Source organism: Zophobas morio, unplaced genomic scaffold (genome assembly GCF_036711695.1).
Source record: "Zophobas morio isolate AGI-343-1 ecotype UQ-CSIRO unplaced genomic scaffold, CSIRO_AGI_Zmor_V1 ptg000012l, whole genome shotgun sequence".
NCBI classification, from domain to species: domain Eukaryota; kingdom Metazoa; phylum Arthropoda; class Insecta; order Coleoptera; family Tenebrionidae; genus Zophobas; species Zophobas morio.
In genome coordinates, this window is record NW_026972117.1 from 5,317,222 (window position 1) to 5,342,418 (window position 25,197).

Consider the following 25,197-nt stretch of genomic DNA (forward strand, 5'->3'; position numbering starts at 1 on the left):
GGTTTTTTGTTTTTGACAGAATTTTAGTGACTGGGAGCTTTGGTGTTTATTTTAGAGACAATTTTATTATCGACTTTTTCAAATTTAAAGTGTCAATTTTTTAATTTTTAATTTTTTGGTGTTTCGATTTTTCGGCATCACGGATTTCGATTTTTAAAATTTTTCGATTTCTCGATTTTTCAAGGTTTCGATTATTTCTGTATTTTTCAATATTTCAATTTTGGGAATTTTTCAGTTTTAAATTCTCAGTTTTTTTAAATTTTGGATTTTTTGGTTATTCAATTTTTCAATTTTGAGTTTAATTTATTTTTAAATAAAAATTGCAGTAGTTCTGTTCTACGTCACTTAAATTTCGAGAACTTTCTACAATAATTTTAATGCTGCCCTGCACCCTGCGGCTCTCAAGTGCCTCCGAACCCCCACTTCATTACAACTTTCACACTCACACCCCTCTGAAATCGATTACATTTACACCAGAACACCTGCTTTCGCAAAGTTTGCTCAATAGTTTCACGACTCTAAAATAAGAAAGGGCGAATTTAATATTCCCCAGTGCTAGGCACTTTCACGCCGTTCACTTCAAGCAGCCCCCGTTTTTTGCCAATTAAACCGATTTTTCTTTTCTTTTTGAGTCACACGACACCTCCATACGTCACCCCCTCAAATTCAATTTGTGTTTAAATTGGTATTGTGTCACTCGTTCCGTGACTGGTATGGGTGCATGCAAGGGTAGGAACGGTGGTTAGCACTTTTTATAACTTTTATCAGGTAATCGTCAGTTAGTAGCTAAAGTAAAACGTAAACTTCTTTGACGCGGAAAATAAATAGGTTCGAAAATAAATGCGGGAGTTCTAAGTTTGGGTTTGCAGGAATTTGTTTCGAACTTCATCGCAATTATAATTTTTGTGGTTTCGGTTTCAGGGTCGGGGATAGTAATAAGGGACGGGGACGTGTGGTCGGGTTTGTGGTGAGGGGGGTTAGTTTATGTTGTTTAAGCCAGATTTTGGAAAATCGCTTTTATGAAGGTCAAATTCAAATTATCTGCAATAAAATGTAACTTTTGTAGATTATTATTATTCTTATAGTAAGTATAAAAACTTTTAGCTTCCGGAAATAATTGCAATTTTTTTTAAGCATTCCATGATTAACTAGGTTATTTCAAAATCGTTCTAAAATAGAATGCAAGGGTCCTTCAAGATTCTCAAAAACAACAGTGGTTACTACGATCCTTTCAAATTCTATTGAAAATAAAACATTAAAAGCCCCAAGATTCTGCAATCTTTTTCAAAAACGAAACATCGAGTGTCTCTGAGATTCTTTAAAATCTTGTCAAGAATAAAATATCAAGGATCCCAGATGCTTTAAACTTATTACAAAAATAATACACCAGATGTCCCTGAAATGCTTTAAGAATAAAACACACATATGGTGTCTCTGAGATTCTTTCAAATTCTTTCGAATTCACCAGACGTCCGATTCTTCATAAATCATTCAAAGATAAAACATCAGATTCTTCCGAAATTCTTTAAAATTCTTTCAAAAACAAAATATTAATTGCCTCTGCGATTCCTTTAAAATCCGTTCAAAAATAAAATAAAATACCGAATGTTTCTGATATTCTTTAAAAATAAAGAAAAATGCATATAGTACCCCTGAGACTCTTTAAAATTCTTTCAAAAACAAAACATCGACTGTTCCTGAGATTGTTTCAAAAAAATGAAAAATCAAAAATTGAAAAAACAAAAAACTGAAAAATTGGGAAATTGAAAGCTGTCAAAAATTAAATAGAAAAAAAATTGGTAAATCAAAAAACTGAAAAATCAAAACATCGAGATATAAAAATAAAAAAAAATGAACAGATTTAAATTTAAAAAAAAAATCGATAAATCAAGAAACCGTAAAATCTAAAACCGAGAAGAAGAATAACTGAAAAATAAAAAAAAAAAACGAGAAATCGAGAAATAGCAACATTCAAAATTTAAAAAATCGAAAAACCGAAAAATCGAGAAATTAAAAAATTCCAAATCTGAAATGTTGAAAAACTGGGAAATGAAAAAACTGCAAGATCGGAACACAGAAAAACCGAAAATTCGAAAAGTCAAAAAATCTAGAAACCAAAAATCGAAAAATCGAAAAATTTTAAAATCCCCAAAATTAAAATGTTGAAAACTGGAGATCGAAAAATCTAAAAATGGAAAAACTAAAACATCGAGAAATCGAGAGGTCGAAAAATCGAAAAATCTAGATCGAATTAGTATAAAATCGAAAATTAAAAATCGAATAATTGAAAAATCGAGAAATTGGACAATCGAAAAATAGAGAAATCGAAACACCAAAAATTTGACAAATCTAAACTTCAAAAATTCAAAGAATTGAAAAATTGAAAAATCGAAGAAGTAAAAAATCGGGAAATCGGGAAATCCAGAAATCAAAAATTGAGGAATTGAAATATCGAAGAATTCCAAATATGAAGTATCGAAAAATTGAAGAATCAAAAAACTGAATGTTCCTGAAACTGAAATATCGAAAATCGAAAAATTGAAGAATCGAAATATCGAAAAATTCTAAAACTGAAGTGTCGAAAAATTAAGTAATCGAAACAAAAACGACAAATAAAAAATTGAAAACTTGGAAAACTGAAAAATCGAAGAAAAATTGAATAATCGAAAAATTGAAGAACTCAAAAATCATAAATTTTAGAAATCAAAAAAGGAAAAAAACCGTAAAATATAAAACCGAGAAGTCGAAAAATTGAAATAGAGAAATCGAAACATCAAAAAAGTGAAAAATCTAAACTATGAAAATTCAAAGAATTAAAAATTGAAAAACAGAAGAAGTGGAAAATCGAAAAATCTAAGATTTAAAAAATTAAAAAAATAAAATGTCGGACATTTGAAAAATCGAGAAGTTGAAGACCGAAACATTGGGAAATCCAAACAGCATTAAATCGAAAAATCAAAAACAGAAAAGAAGAATAACTGAAAAATCAAAAAATGAGAAATTGAGAAATCGCAAAATCCAAAATTTAAAAAATCGTAAAACTGAATAATCGAAAAACTGAAAAATCGAGAAGTTGAAAAATCCCAAACATGAAATGTTGACAAATTGGGAAATCAAAAAATTGAAAATCTAATCGAAAAATTAAAAATTCGAAAAATTGAAACATCTACAATTTGAAAAATGCCTAAAACTGAAATGTTGAAAAATCGGGAGATCGAAAAATCTAAAAATAGAAAAATTGAACTATCGAGAAATGGAGAAGTCGAAAAACCGAAAAATCAAATTAGTATAAAATCGAAAAATTAAAAATCGAATAATTGAAAAATCAAATAAGTAGTTGACAAATTGAGAAACTGAACAATAAAAAAATTGAAACACTGAAATTTCGATTGATCCACAAATCAAAAAATTTTAAAATCAAAAAATTGAACAATCGAAAGACTGGAAATTTTAAAAAACAAAAAAAGGAAAAAACTGTAAGATATAAAACCCAGAGATCAAAAAATCGAAAGATATATTTAGAAATCGAAACAACAAAAAGTTGAAAAACTTAAACTTTAAGAATTCAAAGAACTGAAAAATTGAAAAATTGAGTAATCGAAAATTCCGAAATTTAAAGAAGTATCGAAAAAATAAGTAATCGAAAAAAAATCGAGAAATACAAAAAGAAAATTTAAATTAAATCGGATAATTGGAAAATTTAAAATTCGAAAAATTTAAAAATTGAAAAACTGAACACTCGAAAAATTGGGACGTCGAGAAATCGAAACATCTAAGTGTCGAAATGCCAAAAAATCGATTAATCGGGAACACGAAAAAACAGGGTAAAATTGAATCACCGGAAAATTGAGAAATAAAAAATAAAAAAAATAAATCGAAACACTGGAAAATCTAACAATTAAAGAATCCCAAACTGAAAAAAAATTGAAAAATTGAAAAACTGAATAATCGAAAAATTGCAGAGTCGAAACATTGAAAAATCGAAAAACCGAAAATCAAACATCTAAAATTTAAAAATTGAAAAATCAAAATTTCGAAAGATTGAAAAATCCACAAATGGAAAAATTCCTAAACCTAGGAATGTTGAAAATTCGAGAAATCGAAAAATTGAAACATCAAGAAATCGAAAAATCGAGAAATCAAAATAGCATAAAATCGAAAATCATTGAAAAATGTGGAAATTGAACAATCGAAAATTTGAAACATCGAAATTTCCCTTAATTCAGAAATTGAAAATTTTAAAAACCCAAAAATAGAAAAACAGCAAAATTTCAAATCGAAAAGTCGAAAAAGATCGAAGAACTGAAAAATCAAAAATTTTAAACGTCGAAAACCTGTAAATTCGAGAAATTGAACCATCAAAAATTGAGAAATTGAAATATTGGAAAATTCCAAATCTGATGTATGGAAAAACTGTACTTATTATCGAAAAATCGAAAATTAAAAATTGAAAACAAATCCAGAAACTAAAAAAGCTTGCGCTCGAGAAGTAAAAATCGAAAAATTGAAGAATTAAAAACTAAAAATTCCTGAAACTGAAAAATCTATTGAAAAATTATAAAACTGAATTATCGAATTCCACTGAAACACCGGAAAATAGAGAAACAAAAATAAAAAATCGAGAAACGAAAATTTGAAAAAAATCTAGCAATTGAAAAACCGAAAAAAAACGTGTAATCGCGAATTACAAAATTTAAAAACCCGAAAAAATGAAACATAAAAAAATTGAATCGAAAAGCTGGAAAAGCGAGAAATTAAAAAATTCCAAACTGAAATAAAATTGGAAAATCGAAAAACTAAACAATCGAAAAATTGCAGAATCGCAACACTGAAAAATCGAGAAATCGAAAAATCGAAAAGCTGAAAAATTGAAAAATCGTGGAATAAAAAATTGAAAAATTGAAAAACTGGACAAACGAGGAACAACCAAAAGATTGAGAAATCGAAAAGTCAAAAAATCGAAAATTTAAAATGATCGGATAACTGAAAAGTGCAGAAATCGGGATGTCGAGAAATCCAAACATCTAAATGTCGAAATGTCAAAAAATCGGAGAATTGAAAAATCGAAATATTGAAAAACTCTGAAACTCAAAAAACTAAGTAAAAAAAAAATCGAGACATAGGAAGTGGAAAATTGGAAAATTGAAAAAAAATGAAGGAATCGAAAAATTGATCGAACGAGAAATCTAAAAGTCGAAAAATCAAAAATTTAAAATAAATCGAATAACTGAAGAATAAAGAAATCCAAAAACTGAAAAACTGAAAAATCTAAAAATCTGGACGTTGAGAAAATGAAATATTTAATGTCGAAATGTCAAAAAACCTAGACATGCAAAAAGTTGAAAAATCGATTAATCGATAACTCGACTTGAAAAAATCGATAAATGGTAAAACCGAAACACCAGAAAAATAAAATAAATCGAGAAATCGAAAATTAAAAAAAAATCGATCAATTGAACATTGGAAAAATTGAAAAATCGCAAAAATATACTAATACTATAAACAAAATCAAGATAGAATCATAAATCACAAGTACAGGACTATAATATAATTTTTTTGAAGAAAATAATCAGTACAACGTGTTGTATTTCTCGCGACTGACAGTTTTAGGTCACCTTTCGCCCTCGCGACACTTTTTCCACTAAATCCATACCCCAAAACCCGCCTCTGTTGATTTAACCCTCCGGCAACAGGTCCCAAAACCCCCTTTGTCGCCTAACTCACCCCAACCCGTCACCCTTTGTGTTTTCGAATAAAACAATCTCGAACAATATGTGGAAATGATAGGGCAAGTCTCTGGAAGTGGATATAGCGATTGTTGGCGTGTACCAGGCGCGACTTATTGCGGTTCTACATCAAGCTCCGGTGTTGGCAAAGCCCGACTATTCAGAGCTTTCCGTGCTCGACATTGATTGTGTATCTACACCTACAAATGACTGATAAGCATGAAGTTGGCAGGGGCGGCTAATTTTATTGCCGTTTAAGTGCGTTATGAGCGAACTGATAAAAATAGAGAACTGAAAAATAGGATCGGAGAGGTTTAACGGCCCATTAATTCTTCCCACCTTTTGTGCGATTCGATTATCTTGTTCTGGGTTTTTGCAGGCGGGGGTCCATAACCAGCAGTCGGCACGACCCATTACTAAAAGGGTTGCTGAACTGCCGTCGTTGCGATATGGGGCAATTGCGACGAAGACGACGAGTACAGGGCCGCTGAGGGTCAGTTTGAAGCACCACGACTCGGTGGTTTCCAGCAAGAGGCGGTCAGGGACGTATTCGAACAATTCGAACGAGAAGAACAACCGGTCGGTGAGTGATTTTGTTCGGAGTTGGCGCTGTCAAAAATGTGATATTTTGTTTAATACGTGAATATTTTAATTCTGAAGTAGAAAAATTTGAAAAATCAGAGGTGTTCCAGTTCCTTTCTGCTCACGAAAACATTGTCTATAGGTTTATGGAACGAATGTAAAAGAGCTTTTTATAAACTAAGAATCTCCTCTTCAGATAATGCAGAAAAAAAAACTGGGAAAAAATTTTTGGAAAAATTTCCAAATTTTACGAACCTGACATTATTTTTAGTCTAGCGAAGAAAATGTGGAAAATAAATTTTCCAAAAATTTTCAAAAAATGTTAAAATAGCCGCAATTCGATTCCAAAAATACTACTTGCTGATGAAAATTTTGAAATGACAAGTGAGAAAATATTTTTCAGAAATCTTCCAAAAAAAGTGTTAAAACTGACTCTATTAAAATCCTGAAAAATCGAGAGATCTTAAAATGGAAAAATTTTAAAAATCGAAAAACCGAGGTGTCAAGAAATCGATACATACATAAAAAAACCGTAAAACCGAATAATTGAAAAATCGAAACATCGAAAAACCGAAAATCCGACAATTAAAAAATCGAAAAACCCAGAAATCAAAAATCAAAAGATCGAGACATCGAGAAGTCGAAAATTCGAAAAATTGAGAAACCGAAACAGGCCAAAATTGAAAAATCGAAAAAGTTGAAAATTGAAAAATTTATTCGAGAAATCAAAAAATTTAAAAATTCGAAAAACTGAAATATTGAGAAATCGAACAATCCAAAGATAGAGAAATCGAAAAATCATGAAGTCGAAAAATCGAAAAAATGACAAACCGAAATATGCAAAAATCGAAAAACCAAAAAGTTAAAAGTTAAAAAATTGGAAAATCGAACAATCTAAAAGCAGAAAATAAAAAATTGAAAAGTTATAAATTGAAGAACTGATAACACAAGAAAGTGAACAATGAAAGAAAAACTGAAAAATCCCAAAACTGAAATATCCAAAAACTGAGAATCGAAAAAAACTGAAAAATTGAGAAATCGAATAATCAAAAAAATTAAGTAAAAAAATCGAAGAATTGAAGAACAGGAAAATCAAGAAATGGGAAAATCAGAATATCGATTAATTGAAAAATCGAAAAATTGAGATATATAAAAGTCAAATTTGAAAAACTGAAAAATCAAAAACTTGAAAAAAAAAACTGAAAAATTTTAATAATGTAAAATTAAATTATCAAAAAATCGAAAAACCTAAAATTTAAAAATCGGAAAGGTAAAAAAATTGAAAAATGGAAAAATCCAGAAGTCAAAAATCGAAAAGTCGAAGAATCGAAAATTGAAAAATCCCAAAATTGAAACACCGAAAAACTGAAAAATGAAACAAAAACGGAAGAATGGAAAAACTGAAAAATCCAAAAACTTAAATATTCAAAAGCTGGGAATCTAAAAAACTGAAAAATTGAGAAATCAAAAAATCCAAAAAGTGAACTCAAAAAACTGAAACCTAAAAAAAATCGAAATATTTAAAAATCGTAGAATTGAAGAGGAGAAAATTTGAAAAAACGTAAAACAGAAACATCGCAAAATTGAAAATCGAGAAATTGTAAATTCGAAAAATTGAATAATGAAAGAAAAACTGATGAATGAAAAAACTGAAAAATCTCAAAACTGAAATATTTAAAAACTGAAAAATTAAAAAATTGAAAAATCGGATAATTGAAAATTCGAAACATCGAAAAACTAGAAAATGAAACAAAAACGGAAGAATGGAAAAACTGAAAAATCCAAAAACTTAAATATTCAAAAACTGGGAATCTAAAAAACTGAAAAATTGAGAAATCGAAAAATCCAAAAAGTGAAGTCGAAAAACTGAAACCTAAAAAAAATCGAAATATTTAAAAATCGTAGAATTGAAGAGGAGAAAAACTGAAAAAACGTCAAACAGAAACATCGCAAAATTGAAAATCGAGAAATTGAAAAATTGAGAAATAGTAAAATCGAAAAATTGAATAATGAAAGAAAAACTGATGAATAGAAAAACTGAAAAATCTCAAAACTGAAATATTTAAAAACTGAGAAACTAAAAAATTGAAAAATCGGATAAATGAAAATTCGAAACATCGAAAAACTGGAAAATAAAAAACCGAAAATTCGAAAAGTAAAAATCGAAAAACCAAAAAATCAAAATCAAAAGATTGAGAAGTCGAAAAATCGAAAAATTGAGAAAGCGAAATAGGCTAAAACCGAAAAATCGAAAAAAGTTGAAAAAGTAAAAGTTCGAAAAATTGAAAAATTGAAATATTGAGAAATTGAAAAATCCGAAGGTCGAGAATTAAAAATCATGAACTCGAAAAATCGAAAAATTGAGAAACCGAAATAGGTCAAATTCCAAAAATCGAAAAGTTAAAAGTTAAAATTGGAAAATCGAAAAATGCAAAAGCAGAAAATAAAAAAAAACGAGAAAACGGAAAATTGGAAAAAGTGAGAAACCGAAATAGACCAAAATAAAAAATCGAAAAGTATAAATTGAAGAACTGATAAATCGAGAAACTAAACAATGAAAGAAAAACTGAAAAATGCAAAAACTGAAAAATTCCAAAACTGAAATATCCAAAAACTGAAAATCTAAAAAAACTGAAAAATTGAGAAACCGAATAGTCAAAAAAGTGAAGTCGAAAAATCGAAGAATTCGATTCGAAGAACTGGGAAATCAAAACACACGAAATTCAAGAAATGGAAAATCAAAACATCGATTAATTGAACAATCGAAGAATTGAGAGATGTGAAAGTCAAATTTGAAAAATTGAAAAATCGAAAATTTGAAAAAACGAAAAATTTAATAATCTAAAATTTTAACAATGGAAAATTGAAATATCAAAAAACTTAAAAATCTAAAATTTGAAAATCGAAAATTGAAAAATCGGAAAACTAAAAAATCGGTACATCGAAAAATCCAGAAGTCAAAAATCGAAAAGTCGAAGAATAGAAATATTGAAAAATCGAAAAATTAAAGAATTGAAAAACGGGAAAATCGAACCAGTCAAAAGTGAAGAACTGGAAAAATAGAAACATCGATTCATTGAAAAATTGAAATATTTAAAAATCGTACATTTGAAGAGGAGAAAAATTGGAAAAACGTAGAACAACAACATAGGGAAATTGAAAATCGACAAATTGAAAAACTGAAAAATTATAAAATCGAAAAATTGAATAATGAAAGAAAAACTGAAGAATTGAAAAACCGAAAAATCTCAAAACTGCAATATTTCAAAACTGAGAAATTAAAAATTGAAAAATTGAGAAATCAAAAAGTCAAAAAACTGAAAAAATTGACAAAAAATTGAAAAATCAAAAAACTAAAATTTCCTGAAACTGAGAAATCGTAAAACTAAAAAATGGAAGAAAAACTGAAGAATCGAAAAAGAATGAAAAATTGAAAAATCGAAAAATTGAAGAATCGAAATATTGAAAAATTCTAAAACTGATATATCGAAAAATTAAGTACTCCAAACAAAAACGAGAAATAAAAAATTGAAAAAAATCAAAAACTGAAAAATCGAAAAATTAAAGATCGAGAAATCGAAAAATTGAACAATCGAAAAATCTGGAATTTTAAAAAACAAAAAAGGAAAAACCGTAAAATATAAAACCGAGAAGTAGAGAAATCGAAAGATAGAGGAACCGAAACCTCAAAAAAATTGAAAAATGTAAACTATGAAAATTGAAAGAATTGAAAAATTGAAAAATCGAAAATCTGAAAATCGAAAAATCGAAACATCGAAAAATTGAAAATCTAAAATTTTAAAAATCGAAAAATTAAAATTTCGAAAACTCGAAAAATCAACAATTTAAAAATGCCCAAAATTGAAATGTTGAAAAATAGAAAAATTGAAACATCAAGAACTCGAGAAGTCGAAAAAGTGAAAAATCTAAAATTTGAAAAAACAAAAACTTGAAAAATCTAAAATTTTAAAAATGGGAAGTTAAAATATCAAAAAATTGAAAAATCGAAAATTTAAAAATCAAAAATTGAAAAATCGTAAAAGTAAAAAATCGAAGAATCGAAATACTGAACAATTCCAAAACTGAAAAATCCCAAAACTTAAATATTCAAAAACTGTGAATCTAAAAAACTGAAAAACTAAGAAATCCAAAAATCAAAAAAGTGAAGTCGACAAATTGAAATCTAAATAATTGAAAAATTAAAGAATTGGAAAACTGGAAAATCGAAACAGTCGAAAGTCATAAAATGGAAAATTCAAAACATCGATTAATTGAAAAATCGTAGAATTAAAGAGTAGAAAAATTGAAAAAACGTAAAACAGAAACATCGGAAAATTTAAAATCGAGAAATTCAAAAATTGAGAAATTGTAAAATTGAATAATGAAAGAAAAACTGAAAAATGTCAAAACTGAAATATCCAAAAACTGAGAAATTAAAAAACTGAAAAATTGAGAAATCAAAAAGTCAAAAAATTGATGTCACAAAATCGAAACCTTAAAAAATAGCAAAACTGAAAAATCAAAAACTTAAAAAATGAACAATTGAAGAAATAAAAAGTCGAAAAACTGAAAGTTTATCAAAGTCAAATTTGAAAAATTTAAAATAGAAATATCGAAGAGGAGAAAAATTGGAAAAACGTAAAATTGAAACATCGGAAAATTGAGAAGTCGAAAAATTGAAAATCGTGAAATTGGAAAACTGAGAAGTTGTAAAATCGAAAAATTGAATAATAAATAAACTGAAAAATCGTCCTAGAGTGCGAAGATCAAGTCAATTTTGCCATAATTCTTCAAAAAAAAAAGAAAACGAAAAAAATCGGAACAACAAATTCTCCAAAAAATGTTGAAGATTAAAAATAATTACCCTATAAAAAATCTTCTGTTTTTTTCCAAAAAATGCTAAATATAGTTTCATTTGGATTAAAAAAAGAACTATATCAAAGAGAATTTTTCGTGGAATATGAACCTTAAGTAATTTTGGTTAGAACTTTGTAATTTTCGAAAAAAGTGAGAAAACATTTTCCAAAAATTTTTCAAAAAATTGTCAAAATGAGCTAGATTGGAAAGAAAAGAGGGCTATCTCAGGGAAATTCTTCCACAAATCACGATTCAGAAGTCATTTTTGTCAAAATATTTAAAAAGCGGAACTTATTTTCCAAAAATCCTCAAAAAAAAAAGTTAAAACGGGCTCAACTAGGATGAAAAAATGACTACCTTGGAAAAACTTTTTTGTAGGTTACAAATTCAAGGTCCTTGTAGCCATACTTGATCAAATAATGGAAACAAAAATGATATTTAAAAAAAATATATTTATTTTACAGAAATTTTCCAAAAAGTCTTAAACCTGGCGTTATTCAAAACCAAGTAATTTTTATTCTACCCCTTCAGATAGACAAGAAAAACAGAAAAATGTCTAAAAATAAAAAAAAATCGGGACAATTTTTTTGAATTTTGGAAAGAAATGAGAAAGTATTTTCCAAAAACGTTTCAAAGAAATCTCAAAATGATTATAAAAATTTCCAAAAAAAAGTGAAATATGGTTTCTTTCGAATGGAAGAGAAGACTATCTTCGTAGATTATGAATCTTAAGTAATTTTTGATATAGTTTTTTGAATTTCCGAAAAAATGAGACAACTTTACCGAAAATGTTTCCAAAAAGTCTCAGAATGGGCTAAATTGGAAAGAAAAACAGGCTAGTTTAGAGAAAACTTCCTAGATTGAGAATATCAAGTCACTTTTGCCATAGTTCTTCAAAAAAAAAAATAAGTATCTTAAGTATTTGTTGTTGTAGCTTTTTGAATTACACCCGAAAAAACCAGCAAAGAATTTTTCAAAAATATTTCAAAAAAAGCTCTAAATAGCAAAAATGGGGGAGAAAAAAGGGCTAGCTTACAGAGAATCTTTGTAGAAAGCGAAATCTTTTTTGTCGCACCTTTTCAAAAAAACCGAAAAAAATCTTAACATATTTTCTGCAAATTTTCCAAAAAAATGTTAAAACGACTTCAATCAGAATGAAAATAACCACCTTCAAAAAATCTTTTGTAAATTACGAGCCATTTTTGCCATAGCTCTTCTAATAAGAAAAAAACTGTGAACATATTTTCCGAAAATTTTCAAAAAAAATAAAAAATAAAAAAAAAGGATTCGACTGGAACCAAGAAAACTAATACCTTATAAATAAACTTCTGTAGATTACTAAATACCTTTACATCAAAGCTGTTCAATCAAATAGCTGAAAATTTGGGATGTTTTAAATAATTTTTCTAAAAAAACTTAAGATTTGATTTGATATTTTTCCTACGTAATTATAAAAATTAAAGCCATTTTACCAAATAGGGCACTAAAACGAGACAAAACCGTAAAAATTTTAGAATAAATGAAGCCGATAATTTTCCAAGGTGGTCGAAAATTTCGGTAATTAATACAAATTATTATCGTCTAACTGTTCATCGTTTCCTGCAGACCCGCCGCGTGCGCTTCACCCTCCCCGCCCCAGATGGCGCCACCCACTCCGACGACGACGTCGGCGGTGGCGTCGCCTCTCCAACGGCGGGAGACGGCTGGCTGCGAACACGCGCTCCGCCGTTCAGTAAGCGCTCAGATGCACATCGTTCAGCAACAAGTGACGATCAGCGTCGCGCCGCCGTCGACTACACGATAGTTACGAGCGTCCCGGTGGCGGTATCGCCCGGAACCAGGAACAGAGTCCATCCCACGGGAAGGTACATCAGGGGCACGCTGTCTCCGACGGCCAACGCTTCGCCGCACGCCGCCGCCTCCTCGCCTGGTGGACAGGCGCTGCTGAGGGCGGCGCGCGATGGGGACGACCACGTGCTGCGGGACCTGCTGCGGAGGGCGGCGCTGGTGGGGATCGCCGAGAGTGATTTGAATGCCGTGGACTGCAGCGGAAGGGTGAGTTTGGCAGGCAAAAAATCAAACGAAACGAATGTAACTTTTTCGGGTATTAAATAATGAATAAGTTCGGGGGTGGAGTGGTTGGTTAAAAAAAATTAACGCGTGTCGCGGGCACGTGAAAAATGGAAAGTTTTTCTGATAAAAAAGAACAATGAAAAAGCGTTGTATTAAGTACAAATACCGAAAATACAAAAAAAAACTTTCTCGAAGTTCTGGAATTTTACCATTCTTGATTAATTTTTTTCTTAACCAAAAATGGCAGACCAATTTCTCTTATATCAAAATTTTCAAAAGTATTTAAATTAGTACTCTCATATTAAGTGTCTTTGTAGCGACTACGTTTGAAATTACGTGTCATGATTCCTAAAAAGGACCCCACTTATTTTTTAATTCAGCATTCATTCTCTGAATAATTATGTAAACTAATATCACCTTATCTACCTCATACACTTGAGATTAATATATTGCCTATAAAAATTCAGTCAGGCGCCTATTAACTGGTTCCTGGAGTCCAACAGGGTTCAAGTCTAGGCCTGTATTTCTTTTTACAATTTGTTACTGATGTCTATGATATTTAAGGCCCTAATAAACAGCTATTAAAACTTTATGGTCAACGCACTATCATCTAACATTGCTAAGAATCATATCGATTAAACCAGCTTTCAAAGAAAAACAAAACATATTGAAATCGGTTCATCCGTTTGGAAGCTACGGTGCAACAGGCAGAAACACAGACATAGCTGATGAACTTGAAAGGACTGAAGTAAGGCGAAGCTGTACGTTACGAGTGGACCCGAGGCGCAACCGAGAGTTAAAAATATCAACAGTAATCACAATTATAAGTTCTAACTTTATTAGAACAAATACCCTTTTGACCTTTTCGATTTTTCTAAAATTTTCCACTGTTTCATATTCTAAGAGTTATATATTTTTTTAAATTTAGTGATAAAGATAAAATTTGTTATTTTATAAAACTTTAAATGTATTTTAATTAATTTTCATTTTTCCAATATTGTTGGATTTTTTTTTGAAGATTCATCAAGTTATTCGTGTAATTTGAAAGTACAAACTCAAGGTCGCATAAATGATTGGAATTTTTGAAAACATCAAAAATTTTTGAGGTTATAGAAAATCTATTTTTTTTATAATAAAGGACAGTTTTTTAACAATAAAAACGACAACAAATCTTACAAATCTAAAATTTCGTGTAATAAAATGTTGTAAGTATGAACATCAGAAAAAAAAAAGAAAAAATAATAATAATACATCAGAACCCAAGCTATTACAGAAAACGAAAAATTGGAACGTGGCATATTTTGTCTGATAATCTGTATAAAATAATTGTGATTGAAAGTTAAGGCGGATTCATAAACCACAAGTACAGGAGTATATTGTTTTATAAAATTTAAAAAATATACAATTTTGAGGTGGCATCTTTAAAATGTTGGCGATGATTAGACAAATTTTGGTTAGTGTTTTACCGTCTACAGTAGTTTCGGCGATTATCTGTCCAATTAAAATCGATACAGACAGCAAATGGAAGACAGACAGACAGACAGACAGACAGACAGACAGACAGACAGACAGACAGACAGACAGACAGACAGACAAACAGACAGACAGACATACGGAAACGGGAGATCTATTAAACCTTTAGGGGTTCAGAAAACATGAAACTTTACAGTAATTTCTTGGTTTATGCTCCGGAAGTAAAAATGGGTACACATCGTGAAAGTAGAAAAATCTGGATCAGAGAAATTGAAAAATGGCGAAGTCGAGAAATCTACAATTAAAAAAAAATCGAAAAATTGAAGAATCGAAGGAATGAAAAATCGAAAAATCGAAAACTTGAAAATTGCCAAAACTGGAAGATTGAAAAATTGAGAAATTTAGAAATCGAAAATTTGAAAAACCAAAAAATAGAAAAATTGGAAGATTGAAAAATCGAGAAATGGAAACAACAAAAAATCAAAATAAAATTTAAAAAATCGAAAAATTGAAAAATCAGACACCTGGTTAATCGAAAAATTGGTAAACCAAAAATTGAAAAAATAAAGAACTCAAAAATCGGAAAATCTGAAATTTAAAAAATGGAAAAATTGAAATATCGAATAACTGAAGAATCGAAAGTCGTAGTGAAAAATAGAGAAATCGAAAAATCAAAAAAATTAAATTCGAAAAATCCAAAATTTAAAAAATCTCAAAATTGTAACATCCCAAAATGGAAAATCGAGAAGTCTAAAAGTCGAAAAATAAAAAATTAAAAAAATCGATAATTGAAAAATCAAAAATCAGATAAATCGAAAAATTTAAACATTGGGAAATCGAAAAATTAAAAGATTGAAAAATCGAGAAATTGAAACAACAAAAAATCAAAATAAAATTTAAAACATCGAAATTTTAAAGAAATCAAAAACCATGAAATATCGAAAAATTGCAAAATCCATAAATCGAGAACTTGAAAATTACCAAAACTGGAAGATTGAAAAATTGAGAAAACAATTGAAAAATCAGACACCGGATTAATCGAAAAATTGAAAGATTGGAAAACCAAAAAATTGAAAAATTGAAAAACTCAAAAATTGGAAAATCTGAAATTTAAAATTTAGAAAAATTAAAGACTCGAAAGTCGTAATGAAAAATAGAGAAATCGAAAAATCAAAAAAATTAAATTCGAAATATCTTACATTAAAAAAAATCGAAATATTGGAAAATCTCAAACTAAAACATCGAAAAATGGAAAATCGAGAAGTTTAAAGGTCGAAAATCTGATAAATCGAAAAATGTTAACATTGGAAAATCGAAAAATTGAAGGATTGAAAAATTGAAAAACAAAGAAATCTAAAATCTAATAAATCGAAAAATTAAATTATGGAATAATTGAAGAATCGAAAGTTGTAGTGAAAAATAAAGAAATCGAAAAATCAAAAAAATTAAATTAAAAAAATCCAAAATTTAAAAAATCTCAAAATTGAAAGATCGCAAAATGGAAAATCGAGAAGTTTAAAAGTCGAAAATTTGAAAATTTAAAAAATCGAATAATTAAAAAATAAAAAATCTTATAAACCGAAATATTTAAACATTGGGAAATCGAAAAATTAAAACATTGAAAAATCGAGAAATTGAAACAACAAAAAATCAAAATAAAATTTAAAACATCCAAGATTGAAAAATTCAAAAACCATGAAATATCGAAAACTTGAAAAATCCATAAATAAAAATTGAGAAATTTAGAAATCGAAAAATTGAAAAACGGACACCTGATTAATCGAATAATTGAAAAATTGGAAAACCAAAAAATTGAAAAATTAAAGAACTCAAAAATCGGGAAATCTAAATTTAAAAAATTGGTCTAAAGAGTTTAGCCAGTACTTCCCTCGCTGTTGGAAACGTGACGACTGCATGCCTATTGTGTTTTTTTTTCGCAGTAGATTTCATATATTTTTTTTTGAGTTACCCGGTATATGCAAATTCAAAAAATATGAATGGAATGATAAATTACAAGTACAGACTCATCATATTTTGTATATTCTAGATAGGATTTATTCGGCAAACTTTTGAGCTGACGTCAACAAGTTTTTGGAGGGGATAACCAACTATATTCTGACTAAAGATTTATGATGCTCTTTATAACCTTAAAATATCTGCAAGATTTCAAAGCATTCGGTTTTGTAGTTCTTGATTAACTCAATAAAATATATTCACGCATTCATTAATTTTTTGGAGTCACCCTGTATATAGAAATCCAAAAAATATGAATGGAGTGATAGATCACAAGTACGGACTCATCATATTTTGTACATTTTAGATATGATTTATTCCACAAACTTTTGAGCTGACGTCATCAAGTTTTTGGAGGGGATAAGCAAATATTTTTTGAGTAAAGATTTATGATGCTCTTTATAGCCTTAAAACATCTGCAAGATTTCAGAGCATTCAGTTTTGTAGTTCCTGATTAAATCAATAAAATATATTTACGCATTCATTAATTTTTTTGAGTCACCCTGTATATGCAAATCCAAAAAATATGAATGGAGTGATAGATCACAAGTACAGACTCATCATATTTTGTACATTTTAGATATGATTTATTCCACGAACTTTTAAGCTGACGTCATCAAGTTTTTGGAGGGGATAAGTAAATATTTTTTGACTAAAGATTTATGATGCTCTTTATAGCCTTAAAACATCTGCAACATTTCAAAGCATTCTGGTTAGCAGATTAAAAATTAAATTTCAAAATATTGTTTTATAATTTTGATTTTTTTTCCAAAAATCTGGACGTTTCGGGTGAAAAGTCGATTCAGAGTTGTAAACTACATGTGTAGGACTATGTTATTTTATACAATTGAAAACCCATTTACTATGTACAATTTTGAAGTGACGTCATCGCATTAGTGGTGGGGATGATTAGACAAATTTTGGTTAGCGTTTTACCATCTACATGATATTCTTAATATAAGTACAAAATTTCACAACAATCGGTCGAGTACTTTCGGAGATTATCTGTCTAATAAAAATCCGGGACAACAGACGGACAGACGGACAGACGGACGGACAGACGGACAGACGGACAGACGGACGGACAGACGGACAGACGGACAGACAGACGGAAATGGGAGACCTATTTCTTCGTCTTCTAGGGGTCATGAAAGATCGAGAAAACGTAAAAGTAGAGAGTCGACCGACGGACTCGATTACAATACTTCCTTTGCTTACGCTCGGGAAGTAAAAATGGAAAAATTAAAATTTAGAAAAATTAAAAACTCGAAAGTCGTCATGAAAAATAGAGAAATCGAAAAATCAAAAAAATTAAATTCGAAATATCTTAAATTAAAAAAAAATCCAAATATTGGAAAATCTCAAAACTGAAACATCGAAAAATGGAAAATCGAGAAGTTTAAAGGTCGAAAATCTGATATATCGAAAAATTTAAGGATTGAAAAATTGAAAAATAAAGAAATATAAAATTTAATAAATTGAAAAATTAAAATATTGAATAATTGAAGAATCGAAAGTCGTAGTCAAAAATAGAGAAATCAAAAATCAAAAAAAATTAAATTCGAAAAATCCAAAATTTAAAAAAATCTCAAAACTGAAACATCGCAAAATGGAAAATCGAGAAGTCTAAAATTCGAAAAATAGAAAATTTAAAAAATCGAATAATTGAAAAATCAAAAATCTGATAAACCGAAAAATTTAAACATTGGGAAATTGAAAAATTAAAAGATTGAAAAATCGAGAAATTGAAACAACACAAAATCAAAATAAAATTTACAACATCGAAATATTGAAAAATTCAAAAACCATGAAATATCGAAAACTTGGAAATTACCAAAACTGAGAGATTGAAAAATTGAGAAATTTAGAAATCGAAAAATTGGAAAACCAAAAAATTGAAAAATTGGAGAACACAAAATTTGGAAAATCTAGAATTTAAAAAATGGAAAAATTAAAATTTCGAAAAAATAAAGACTCGAAAGTCGTAATGAAAAATATAAAAATCGAAAAATCAAAGAAATTAAATTCGAAAAATCCTAAATTTAAAAAAACTGAAATATTGGAAAATCTCAAAACTGAAACAACGAAAAATGGAAAATCGAGAAGTTTAAAAGTCGAAAATCTGATAAAACGAAAAATTTTAACATTGAAAAATCCAAAAATTGAAAGATTGAAAAATTGAAAAATAAAGAAATCTAAAATTTAATAAATCAAAATTTTAATTTTTTGATTTATTAAATTTTAGATCGAATAATTGAAGGATCGAAAGTCGTAGTGAAAAATAGAGAAATCGAAAAATCGAAAACTTGAAAATTCCCAAAGCTGAAAGTTTATTCGAACATTGAAAAATTTAGAAATCGAAAAATTGAAAAATTAAAGAACTCAAAAATCCGGAAATTTAAAATTTTAAAAATAGAAAAATTGAAGACTCGAAAGTCATTGTGAAAAATAGAGAAATCGAAAAATAAAAAAAAATTAAATTCGGAAAATCTAAAATTTAAAAAATCGAAATATTAAAAAATCTCAAAAATAGAAACATCGCAAAATGGAAAATCGAGTCTAAAAGTCGAAAAATCTAAAATTTAAGAAATTGAGTAACTGAAAAATCAAAAGTCTGATAAATTGAAAAATTTAAACAATGGCAAATCAAAAAATTGAAGAATTGAAAAAATTAAAATAATCGAAGAATCGAAAGATTGAAAAATCGAGATATCGAAACTACAAAAAAATCTAAATAAAATTTCAAAACCGAAATATTGAAAAATTCAAAAGCTGAAATATCGAAAAACTGAAAAATCGATAAGTCGAAAACTTGAAAATTCCCATAACTGCAAGATTGAAAAATTCAGAAATTTAGAAATCGAAAAATCGAAAAATTGGAAAACCAAAAAATTGAAAAGTTAAAGAACTCAAAAATCCGAAAGTCTGAAATTTAAAAAATGTAAAAATTAAAATTTCAAAAAATTGAAGACTCGAAAGTCGTAATGAAAAACCAAGAAATCGAAAAAATCTAAAAATTACATTCGAAAAATCTAAAATTTAAAAAATTGAAATATTGAAAAACCACAAAACTGAAACACTGAAAATTGGAAAATCGAGAAGTCTACAAGTCAAAAAAACGAACAATTGAAAAATCAAAAATCTGATAAATCGAAAAATTCAAGGATTGAAAAATCGAGGAACCTAAAATTTATTAAATCGAAAAATTAAAATGTCGAAGGATCGAAAAATCGAGGAATTGAAACAACAAAAAAATCAAAATAAAATAAAAAAAATCAAAAACTGTGAAACATCTAAAAATTGAAGAATCGATTAATCGAAAACTTGAAATATTGAAAAATTTATAAAATTTAGAAATCGAAAATTGAAAAATTGGCAAACCAAAAAATTGAACAATTAAAGAACTCAAAAATGAAGATATTTGAAATTTAAAAACTGAAAAAATTAAAATTTCGAAAAATTAAAAACTCGAAAGTCGTAATGAAAAATCGAAAAATCGCAACAGCGAAAAATCCAAAAAATTAAATTCGAAAAATATAAAATTTAAAAAATCCCAAAACTGAAACATTGAAAAATGGAAAATCGAGAAGTCTAAGAAAAAATCGAAAATTTAAAAAATCGAGAAATATAAAATTTAAAAAATCGAAAAATTGAAGAATGGAAAGATTGAAAAATTGTGTAACCGATAAATCGATTAATTGAAAAATCGAAAACTTAAAACAAAAATTGACAAAAACGAAAAATAGAAGAATCAAAAAATTGAAAAATTGAGAAAGATTTCAAAGCATTAAATTTTGCAATTTCCAAAATTAAATTATAAAATTTTGTTATACAATTTTGATTTCATTTTTCCAAAAATCTGGATGCCGAGGTTAAAAACGCAACACGGATTCATAAACCACAAATATTGTAAAATTTACGATTACGTTTTCTAACAACTGCCACTAATAAATTTAAAATTCATGGGAAAGACTCGTCAAAGTAGAAAAATCTGGATCTGAGCAACTTAATTTATAAACTAGATGCACTGAAAAATTGATAGCGGGGCAGAATTTTAGAGTAATCCGTCCAGTAGTTTCGTAGATAGACGGAAATGGCGGACCTACAGCTTCATAATATAAAAATTAACCTTAATAACGACTTAACAATAAGTTCAGGTATTTCAGCAGTTTCCGCCGCTTGACGTTTATAAATCAGACAAAAATTTGGCCATGGCTAAGACCCGAGACCTCGTGCAGCAAACCCATAAGCAACTCTGTGAGACAACACCGTGACATAAAGTGAATTGATAAATCAATTGCTTGTTTTCAAGGAATAATTATAAATCAATAAAATAGAGAAGAGGTTTCCCAGCGCATTTTTATTGTTTGGTGGTTTGCCTTCAAACACAGCACGTGTTATTGACAAGTTCTATTTTCCAGAGCTGTTCATATTTTAAACGACTAAATTAAGCAGGAAGGAGTAATTTCGCTAAAAACAAACCGTACACCTGTAAACCGAAAAAAATATTAGCGACTCTAGGCTTTTTTAATTTGACTTTAACGCTGACAGCCCGTTAAACTCGTACACCTCCCGAAACGCAAACCACATGCTAGGTTATCAAACCTCCTCAAAATAAACTGTTTTGTTCAACACCCACTAAACCATGAATTTCCCAAAAACTAATATTTTCACCAACTCGCTTTCCGTGACAGGAATTTATTTTCACAAGTCAGTACCTGCTCGCGATTACGACTACCAAAAAAAAACCAATTCGCACTCGCTGTTTTACAGTCGACACGATAAACACGAAGATCAAAGCGCTAATTTTTATAAATTTGATAAACAGTGTGTATAGTGCGCCAAGGAAAGTAGCGCTTTTGCAGTTTTGGCGCCTCCACCATACTCTTGCAAGATAATTGCATAGATTAATATAGATGCGACATACAGGCTGATTTTGCAAAACCCCCCTTATTGACATTGGAGTCCTCAACCGCCAAATTTAAATAGTCGATGCCAATAAAAAAACTCGATTCATTACAACTCGTCGCCTGAGAACTTGTTTGATGAACAGACCAGAGCGCGCTCAAGCCAATGTCGACTCTAAGCGTTCAGAAGCGATTTGGTTGGTTTGGACTATAATTTCTGCCGGAAATAGTTGTTTGGTCAGTTTTTATAACGACTAAGTGAATATTTTTGGTACATATTTAGATGATTTTACATATTTTGTTTAACTAAGAATTAATTCTTTATTTTTGTGTTTTATACTAGTAAAACGTCTTAAACTAAGAATATTGTTGAAATCGTAATAACCCAATGGATTTTTTTCGGGAAAATGTTTTGGAAACACTGTTCTATTTTGTATGATTTTTTTTAATGTTTTTAGTGACAATTTTTGTGGTTGTTTTCGATACACTGTATGATATTAACAGTGAGAAAAAAAATAAACAATTAAAATAATCGAAAAATCGAAAAATCGAGAAATCTAATAATCGAAAAATCGAAACATCGAAAAACTGGAAAATCGAAAAACTGAGAAATCGAAAAATCAAAAGATCAAGAAATCGTGGAGTCGAAAAGTCGAACAATTGAGAAACCGAAAAACGATTTATAAATTGAGAAATTGACAATCAAAATATCGAAAAATCCAAATCTCGATAAATCGAGAAATCAAAAAACTTCAAAATTCGAAGAATTGAAAAATTGAGAGATTGAAAGATCCAAAGAACGACAAATCGAAAAGTGATGAAGTCGAAAAATCGAAAAATAGAGAAATCGCAAACAAAAAGTTAAAAGATGAAAAATTGGAAAAGCGGAAAAATCAAAAAACGAAAAAATGGAAAACTGGAAAAACTGAGAAACCGAAATAGGCCAAAATAAAAAATTGAAAAAATGGGAAATCGAAAACCTGAACAATCAAATCTCGATAAATCGGGAATGAAAAATTAACAAATCGAAAAATTGAAAAACAGAACATCTAAAATCAGTAAGTCGAAAAACAGAAAGATTAAGAAATATTGAAAAATTAAAATATGAAAAGATTGCACTCGAAGGTGAACAAATGGGAAAATCAAAATATCGATTGATAGAAAATTCGAAAAATCGACAGTTTATAAATGTCAAATTTGAAAAATTAAAAAATCGAAAATTTGAAAAAACGACAATTGAAAAACAGAAAATCTAAAAGTCGAAAGTGATGAAGTCGAAAAATTGAAAAATAGAGAAATCGCAAACAAAAAGTTAAAAGTTGTAAAATTGGAAAAACGGAAAAATCAAAAAACGAAAAAATGGAAAACTGGAAAAACTGAGAAACCGAAATAGGCCAAAATGAAAAATTAAAATATGAGAAATGGAAAACCTGAACAATCAAATCTCGATAAATCGGGAATGAAAAATTAACAAATCGAAAAATTGAAAAACAGAACATCTAAAACCAGGAAGTCGAAAAACAGAAAGATTAAGAAATATTAAAAAATTAAAATATGAAAAGGTTGAAAAATCTAAAATTTAAAAATCCAAAAATGGAAAAATCGAAAAAGTAAAAAGGTTGACACATGGAAAAACCCAGAAGTCAAAAATAGAAAAGCTGAAGAATTGAAATATTGAAAAATCATAAAACTGAAATATCTAAAAACTGAAAAAATCGAAAAATCAAAAACCTCAAAAATCAAAAAATTAAAGAATTGAAGAACAGGAAAATCGAAAGACTCAAAGGTCAAGAAATGGGAAAATCAAAACATCGATTAATTGAAAAATCGAAAATTTGACAAAATGACAATTGAATAAAAGAAAATCTAAAACCGGGAAGTCGAAAAATCACAAGATTAAGAAATTGAAACATTTGAAAAATTCGAAAACTTGAAAAATTGAAATATGGAAGAACTGAAATGAAAAATCGAGAAATCCAAAAATCTACATCCAAAACTCCAGGAGTCAAAAATCGAAAAGTCGAAGAATCGAAATATTGAAAAATCCCAAAACTGAAATTTCGAAAAACTGAAAAATGAAAGAAAAACTGAAAAATGGAAAACCTGAAAAATCCGAAAACTAAAATATCCAAAAACTGAGAACCTAAAAAGTCGAAAAATTGAGCAATAGAAAAATCCAAAAGGTGAAGTCGAAAAATTGAAACCTTAAAAAAATAAAAATCGCAAACAAAAAGTTAAAAGTTGAAAAATTAGAAAAGCGGAAAAATCAAAAAACGAAATAATGGAAAACTGGAAAAACGGAGAAACCGAACAAGGCCAACATAAAAAATTGAAAAAATGATAAATCGAAAACCTGAACAATCAAATCTCAATAGATAGGGAATGAAAAATTATCAAATCGAAAAATTGAAAAACAGAACATCTAAAATCAGGAAGTCGAAAAACAGAAAGATTAAGAAATATTGAAAAATTAAAATATGAAAAGAATGAAAAATCTAAAATTTAAAAATCCAAAAATGGAAAAATCGAAAAAGTAAAAAGGTTGACACATGGAAAAACCCAGAAGTCAAAAATAGAAAAGCTGAAGAAATGAAATATTGAAAAATCGTAAAACTGAAATATCTAAAAACTGAAAAATCGAAAAATCAAAAACCTCAAAAATCAAAAAATTAAAGAATTGAAGAACAGGAAAATCGAAACACTCGAAGGTCAAGAAATGGGAAAATCAAAACATCGATTAATTGAAAAATCGAAAAATTGAGAGTTTATAAAAGTCAAATTTGAAAAATTAAAAAATCGAAAATTTGACAAAATGACAATTGAAAAACAGAAAATCTAAAACCGGGAAGTCGAAAAATCACAAGATTAAGAAATTGAAACATTTGAAAAATTCGAAAACTTGAAAAATTGAAATATCGAAGAACTGAAATGAAAAATCGAGAAATCGAAAAATCTAGAATTTTAAAAATTATAAAATCTAAATTTTAAAAATCGAAAAAGTAAAAAAAATCGACACACTGAAAAATCCAGGAGTCAAAAATCGAAAAGTCGAAGAATCGAAATATTGAAAAATTCCAAAACTGAAATATCCAAAAACTGAAAAATGAAAGAAAAACTGAAAAATGGAAAACCTGAAAAATCCGAAAACTAAAATATCCAAAAACTGAGAACCTAAAAAGTTGAAAAATTGAGCAATAGACAAATCCAAAAAGTGAAGTCGAAAAATTGAAACCTTAAAAAAATTAAAAAATAAAAAGTCAAAAACCTGACAAATCGAAAACTTAAAGAATTGAAGAACAGGAATATCGAAACCCTCAAAAGTTAAGAAATGGGAAAATCAAAACATCGATTAATAGAAAAATCGGAAAATTGACAGATTATAAATGTCAAATTTGAAAAATTAAAAAATCGAAAATTTGAAAAAACGACAATTGAAAAACAGAAAATCTGAAAGTCGAAAGTGATGAAGTCCAAAATACAAAAAATAGAGAAATCGCAAACAAAAAGTTAAATGTTGAAAAATTGGAAAAGCGGAAAAATCAAAAAACGAAAAAATGGAAAACTGG

The 25,197-nt window shown here is 28.3% G+C and overlaps 1 protein-coding gene across 4 annotated transcripts in view; it reads left to right on the forward strand.

Annotated features, from left to right (window-relative positions):
• The window catches only part of LOC135127676 (ankyrin repeat domain-containing protein 33B-like), a 118,731-nt gene that overhangs the window by 21,020 nt on the left and 72,514 nt on the right, over positions 1 to 25,197 (forward strand). For all 4 annotated transcript variants that reach the window (XM_064054215.1, XM_064054213.1, XM_064054214.1 and 1 more), the window contains exons 3-4: positions 6,106 to 6,309; positions 12,771 to 13,220. In XM_064054215.1, the coding sequence (XP_063910285.1) occupies positions 6,106 to 6,309; positions 12,771 to 13,220 (654 nt within the window). The remainder of the gene's footprint in view (positions 1 to 6,105; positions 6,310 to 12,770; positions 13,221 to 25,197) is intronic.